Below are 7,577 nucleotides of genomic sequence, written 5' to 3'. Positions count from 1 at the left end.
GCAATAGCTTTTTCATAACTTTGCATTTCCTGAGACAAGTTGAGCTGAACTGCCATTTTTCACCTTTGCGTTTTCTTTTACAGTTGAAACAAATTTGCAGCTATCGTTAAACCACCTGCATCTTTTGAAAGAAGAGGAAATTAGCTTTATGGAAATACCTGAACCATATTTATGAAGCTCATGAGCAAGGTGCAGACGACGTACAAATATCACCAAAAATGTATTCCGTTCACCGTCAGAGTGGGACCGCCACCTTGAGAGAGGTCTGAGAAAATTTCCCGAATGGCAGCTGCGTTAACAGGGGCAATGGAATCTCATCAATAACCTAAGATGCCGAACAGGTTCTATTGGGACTTAAGCCCACAGCAGAAGGGGATCCCAAGAATAATTAACAAGAGAGGATATATTACCCTCCTTTGGGTTTTTGGAAAATACGACGAATGTGTACAAGAATGGACTCGACTGTGTGAGCGGTACACAGCAGTGATGAGCTATTCCTTGCGAAAAAAAAATAAATAAAAAGACGGACCTTATTTCCACTTTCAGCAATAAGGCCCCGCCGCAGTCCCACGGGAACTGTAAGCGAGAAGGCCGCTAGGTATCTGGAATCAATGGAAGCCAGCGCCCTCTGCAGAGGTTTCGCTGGAGAAGTTCCAGACTGGGTTTTTACATACAGCTGCATGAGAAGAGGCCGAGACCGGAGGAGACGCCCAAGGAACATGCCACGAGCATCTTCCAGCCTTGCGCTCGACACGAGTGCAACAGTGAGAGTCAAGTGTGTTGCACTTTGCGGGAACTGCAGCGCGAAATGGTGCAGAAGGTGGCACATCACATCATATCCCAATGTCCCCAGAGAATTCCTCCAGCACCTACAACAGCTGACATCCGTAGGTGCCATGGCGCCACGCATCATGACGGCTATGCCAACACATGCCCTCACTGATTTCACAGCGGCTTCGCTCTTCCTTCCCCAATTCCCACAACTGAACGAGGGACGTCAGCAGCATGCATAGGCTCGGCTGGAGGACAGAGTTAAGGCATGAGGCCTCGGCAATAATAGCAGTTATTTCAGAAATATTCCATACTGTCCTACAGAAGGCTTTGAGAGATGACGCTGAGAGACTATACCTCAACAGACACCATGCAGGCTTCTGGGTCGCTAGCATCGCAAAACCAGTCGAGTCAGATGCAATACTTTCAATGCAGCCCATCAGGACACATAATGCAGCAATGCAATGTGACTTCGCGACAAATGAGGCACGATAATGGCCTGAGTCAGCGGAAAACTAGGAACACGGGGCCCAAATTTTCTCCCCAGAAAACCAAAGGCAACTGCATGCCCCGTACACAAGCTATGCCTGCCAGTCTCACCTCATTGCCGTTCCGGCTTCAGTAAAGAGCTAGAAGGCCACGATGATAACAAAGGTGTACCCGTTAACATCGCCGTGCAAAGCTTTATAATCTGGATTGGCGCAAAAATGGATAAAACTATGCGACCATTCTCAAGAATGTCAATGAAAAGCTTGTTGGCGCAGCAAGCGAAATCATGCCCGGCGTGTGTAACGGCCCAGTGGGGCTGCAAAAATCATTCCTAGTACTGAACACTTTGCCATACATTCATAGCTGGACGGACTGCCTCTACATGGGAAGTCAAAAGAGGTACATTGCAAGCTTTACCAAGCAGACAGCCACGATGAGAGGGAAGCTGCAAGCTGCAGACACATTGCCCGAAGCTCCAGCTGAACAACCCATGGGACATGTAGGCGCGGGGGTTGTATACTGCCAACAGTAAATGCAGGTTCCGCTATTCACAGAGGTCACGCTATCAGTCACAATCGAAAAGAAAGGAAATGAGCCTCGTACTAAATAGGTCCTACCCAAGCTCTGACTGATGTCCAGAATGACACAACTTACACCCAATATAGAAGACCTCTAAATTGCTCATTACAAGGGAGCGGCACTTGGACTGACACGTCTCACAAACGTAGAGGTCTGCGTAAAGCTCCCAAGTTGATACACGAGGATGGAATAGACAATATCTAATATGGTGCACAGCTACACCAATTCTTCAGAGGTTCCGATCGCCGACAGAAGAATGCGAATACCTCTACGTCAATCACGGCACGAGCCTCAGCGGCTCGGCCTCACATGCAATCATAAGATTGGAACCAGAGCGACGCGAAACCAGTCCAACGAAATCCATATCTCAACCCACCAACGAAATGCCAAAGAATTACACAGCATATTACACATTTCAGAACATTTAGACAAGCATAATGGGTTGACTAAATTTCAATACGGATTTAGGAGAGGCTATTCAGCGTACACACAATTAGTCCAAACAGTGCACGATTTTGCTACGTCAATAAATAACGGTAATCAAACAGATGCTATTTTCATGCATTCTCCAAAGCAGTCGACAAGGTTTCTCACAAAAAACTATTGTTAAAATTATATATATTGCTCAGAAATTTTCAGCTCATGCAATAGATATCTGCCTACATTCATGATCGCCATCAATGCGTAGTATTCAATGACGAACACTAATGCACTTTCGGTTTACTCAGGTGTTCCCCAGCGCTCGGTGCTTGGACCTCTTTTATCTCCATCATAGGTATATTAACGGTATCGTGCAAGACATTCCTGTTAAAATTAAATTGTATGCTGATGACTGTGTTCTTTATTCTGAAGTTAAAAGTGCTGCTGACCACACGGTTTTAAATGATGTATCCAGTAAAGCTATCACTTGGTGTGACACTTCGTAAATGCCTGTAAATTAAAAAAAAAACGTGTATATGAAACCTACTCGCAAAAAAAATGCCTTCAGAATTCCAGTACTCCTGCATCCAAAACATACTAAAAGAGATGTACTAATATAAGTATTTAGGGCTTTGGATTACGAATAATCTTACCTGGAATAAACATGTACATTATGTGATAGCTAATGCTAATACGAATTGTTTTTTCTTCGAAGGGCACTTCAACTTTTCACTCCTAGCGTTCGTCTACTTGCATACAAGTCCATTGTACTTCCAATACTAGATTATCCTGCCATCATTTGGGACCCGTACATGTAAACCAATATAGGGGTTTAACATCCTAAAACGACTCAGGCTATGAGGGACACCGTAGTGCAGGGCTCTGGAAATTTCGACAACCTGGGGTTCTTTAACGTGCACTTACATCGCACAGTACACGGGCCTCTAGAATTTCGCCTCCATCAATATTCGACACCCTCGGTCAGGATCGAACCCGCGTCTCTCGGTTGCTGACCCGAAACACGCGGGTTCGATCCCGGCCGCGGCGGTCGAATTTCAATGGAGGTGAAATTATAGAGGCCCATGTACTGTCCTCGTTTAATTTGTACTCGATGTTGACCCACCACAGTGAACCACCACCGTGGTGCAAAGCGCACCACTCTGGTTTTGGGGCAACCGCGGCGTGAGGTGATCGAGGACGCTATGTGAATGCAATTGAGAGTCATGACGTAATCAATAACACGTGACCACCAGTAGACCAATTAAGGAGGGAGGTGGGGATCGGAGCCAATTTCCTTATTTTTTGTAGTAGAGCAATGAAATTTGGCATGGTTATTGAAAAGTGTGCAGAATGACTAAATACAAAGTTTCATTGATATATCTTGAGTAGTTTTGATATTACAAATTTTTATTTGCACTCAACTTGCAGAAAGCCTGGCATGACAAAAAAACATGGTAGAAGCCCACAGTTGCTTTTATATTTTAGCAAAATGAATAGTTCATGCAGTGACATTCTCCAAATAATTTTATCACTTAATTTTTTTTACATAGGACAACATATCCATGTCTGAAAAATGAGGTCGTTATCAACGCGCTAATTTAGCTAAGCAGTAAAAAAATGAGATAGTTATTAAAAAATATAGGAATGTCACTGCACAGAGAATTTACTAAGAAATACAACACAATAAACCTCATGCAAATCCGACAAGGCATAGTTGTTCTATGCTTTCTGCAAGCAGGACAGTCGGCTCAAAACTCACTTCTGAGAAAACTGGCTCTAAAGTTGCACAGCCACCACATGTTCTTCAGAATGCCCCAGGGCTGTAATACTTGGTGTCTTTGCTTGCAGGGGTCTTCTTATGCCTTTGCTCTTTCGTTTTTTCTGCACTGCATGCTTTTCTTTTTCTTTGTTTGTCCTTCTCCTGAGCTCTCTCAAGGGCAAGGCTACCGGGTTTGATGCCCACAGACTTGCATACTTCAGTGTAGGCACGCAAGTTACCAAAGTTGTAGCGTGCAACTGCTTCATGGACTGCAGTCTCCACTGCAAACAATGAAGCATGCTGATCTTTTGAAATCATTGACCAGATGACAGAATGTAAGCTTTCTGCAGCATTCTGCGTCTTGTTGCCCTTGCAACGCTCCAGCAGTTGCGGGTCAGACAGGCGTTGGTAGACAGGTAGCAATGCCTCTGCTACACGTCTTGGTAGCTTGTACTTATGAGGCAGTGGTGGCTCCATTTTGGCCTGTGCTGACCTATGTCTGCACCAACTGTCAGGGCCAGGTGGGCACAGCTCATGATGAGGCTCGTCATCTGTAGATGTCACATGGTACAATGTGGCCATCACGGCCCTTTGCATGTCACTGACTTTGGTGTTTCTGCGCAAGGCTAAACCATAGTAATTGGTCAGTTTTTTAATTAGGTCCTGCGTGAGTCCACCTTTCCCACCCAATGGCTCCCCTTTCTTTGCTCTTGCAACCAGTGTGCAGAGTGCAGTGCCCATCCTCTTCTGCACATGGTTTATGCAGTCCTCCTTAGTCAGGGGTATGAAGCCGTATACCTCATCTTTGCAGAGTGCAAGATATGTTCGGCTGTCACCATCCCATATGACATTCGTGTAGCGAAGGCCATAGCTGCTGAAAGAACGCCTGAAAAGTATTAGTGCAGCTTCCACCTCCATCTGACCTGAGGCAACATCTGTGTTTTTCTGGCACTGATGCTGCTCAATCCAAGTGCCATAGCTAGGGTCACTCTCCGCTGGTTGCTGACAGCACCCTAGGCAGAAATTTGACAGTACGGTGCAATCCAGCACAAGCCCGGTATAAAATTCGATAATACATCCTACACCAATGTGAGAGCTGTGGCCTCGTGTAAGCCAAGTGCCATCATACACAACTGTTATGTTACTTGGGCTGGATGGTTGCATCTTGCTGTAGACGTCTTTTACAGCAAGTACAGCATCTGCAAAAATGTTTTGTGCAGCTTCCTCTGCTCCAGGTTTAAACAATTTTTTTAGGTGGCCCTGATAGGTTTTTTGATGCAGCCCAAGATGTGAGACGTTCATTGTGGCCCAGAAGTCGTTCAGGGCAGTGGGCCATTTTCCAATGGTCTTGATGGCTTGCATAGCTCTTATATTGACCTCAAAAGTCCTTCCTTCAGACTTCCTTTTTGATGACCAATGTGAAGCAATAGGGCCGCAAGCACCACAGGAAAGCACTAATTTTACTGCTAGGCCCAGTTTAGTCTCGTGCTTCACTGACAACCTCTTCTTAGAGCACTTTGGGCACAGTAAAGACCCTATTATCGAATTCATTACACTAGCTTGAATTAATGTGAATTCATCTTCATCTGGGGCCGATTCTTCCTCTGTCTGCCGCGCGAACCCGAACTTGCAATCCGTTGACGACACCGCGCGAAGTGTAGCACGGACGCTGCACGCTTGCTCCTCAGCTGCTTCCAAGGTCACAAAACGTGGTTCCAGGTGCACCTGAACGGTGCGCTTCTGTTTTGGAAAAAGCTCGCTGTCATCCCGTTCAGCTGGCATCGCATCGTCACTCGCCGCCGCAAAAACGGAACTTTGCCCGGGCCGGTGCTGCACTGCGATGTCACGGCTTGTGGACGGCGCCGGGTCCCCAGATTCACTGCCGGTCATTGATTCCGAGGGCAGGTGCACCTGAACGGTGCGCTTCTGCTTAGGGAAAACTTCACCGTCATCCCGTTGAACCGGCACCGCACCGGCACTCGCCGCCGCAAAAACGGAACTGTGCCCGGGTCGGTACTGCACTGCGATGTCACGGCTTGTGGACGGCGCCGGGCCCACAGATTCACTGCCGGTTATTGATTCCGAGGGCAGGTGCACCTGAACGGTGTGCTTCTGCTTAGGCAAAACTTCGCCGTCATCCCATTGAACCGGCACTGCACCGCCACTCGCCGCCGCAAAAACGGAACTGTGTCCGGGTCGGTACTGCACTGCGATGTCATGGCTAGCGGACGGCGCCAGGCCCCCAGATTCACTGCTGGTCGCTGATTCCAAGGGCAGGCTTGCTTCCGACGACACATCGGCGTGACTGGATATCGGAGCGGACCTCCGTTCGTGCGGTTCAGTTGCTGCTGGCCGCTTCTGTTTTGGAATAGGAGGCTTGCGCTTACACTTCCCGTAAGCATACTTCGTCCTGTACTTCTGGCCCGTGCGACGCTCCATCGCGGGCTCACATACGAAACCACACGCAACAGATGAGTTGACGAAAATGCAGAACGGACAGCACGAGTTGAATCGCAAACTATCGTTTTCGCGAAGCGCGCGCGCAGCAGACAACCGGAGAAGCGGCATGCCTTTCGGCAGCCAATCGCAGGGCGCGCTGAGCACCACGTGACTGGCGCGGCCAATCGGCGCCTAGCTGCGACTTCGCGGGTGCCCTCGTATTTTTCACGTCTGTGCATTTATTTTTTATCGTAGACACGTGGTTCCACTGGGAGAAGAACCGCGGTGAAGCAAGCTTTCCAGTGACACCAAACTTGCCGTAGGCGGCGGTGAAGGTGCGGCGGTATCGCGCTCTGAAATCGGCCGTTTTTGCGCGGATTTTGGCCACTTTTTTGCGACCCGCGGTCAAAAAAATATTTTTTAGGTACGCTTAGAGACTGTTTTCGGCGGAAATTTTCTTAGCTGTGATAGAAAAGGTAATGCAGAATCCGAATCTGCCGTTTTCCAAAAATCGATTTTTTCCGCGATTTTCGCGATCTGATCCCTGCATCCCCCCTTAAAGGGCGCCACCAAATTTGAAAATCTGAGGACCCTGAAAATGTTAAAAGTAGGCACACCCCAGAAAATGGATTAAGGTGTATTAGTGGGTAGGATTAGTACAATACCACAGAATAATTTAATGCACGGCATGCGAACATTCCAGAATGACTAGACTCATGCATATCATAAGAGCACAATGAAACTGGTTCGAACTGAAATTTTGCCGGGAAAATCGCAAGAACATTAGACACTCATTGTAGATGGCAAGCAACCAAAATTTATCGCATATTCTCATTAAGAATCTGGCTAAAAAAGCCCCAAGTTTTTTTTTTAGACGACATATTGCGTTCCATTTGAAGCTCTAGAGCTTTCCAACCAGAAGGCTTCGCTATATTCGAATATTACAAGAAAAAAATGTTAGCTAGCTGAATCGAAAATAAAGTTGCATTTGTACCAAATCAAAATTTCGGGGCTGTGCTGTAGTGGAGGGCCCTAGATTAATTTCTACCACATGGGGATCTTTAACATGCACTGACATCGCAGAGCACATGGCGCCTTTCACATTTTGATCCATCGAAGC

General features: G+C 47.0%; 1 protein-coding gene across 1 annotated transcript; it reads right to left on the bottom strand.

Annotated features, from left to right (window-relative positions):
- Positions 1–3,609: 3,609 nt before the first annotated feature.
- Positions 3,610–6,990, bottom strand: LOC144102705 (uncharacterized). Its single transcript, XM_077635899.1, has one exon. It carries the CDS (start codon positions 6,584–6,586, stop codon positions 4,064–4,066), a length of 2,523 nt encoding a protein of 840 aa, XP_077492025.1. The 5' UTR covers positions 6,587–6,990; the 3' UTR covers positions 3,610–4,063.
- Positions 6,991–7,577: the final 587 nt, after the last annotated feature.

The sequence above is a fragment of the Amblyomma americanum genome, chromosome 1 (assembly GCF_052857255.1).
Source record: "Amblyomma americanum isolate KBUSLIRL-KWMA chromosome 1, ASM5285725v1, whole genome shotgun sequence".
Classification (NCBI taxonomy): domain Eukaryota; kingdom Metazoa; phylum Arthropoda; class Arachnida; order Ixodida; family Ixodidae; genus Amblyomma; species Amblyomma americanum.
The sequence above is the reverse complement of the archived record's forward strand: the minus strand, read 5'-3'. Positions and strand labels throughout refer to the sequence as shown.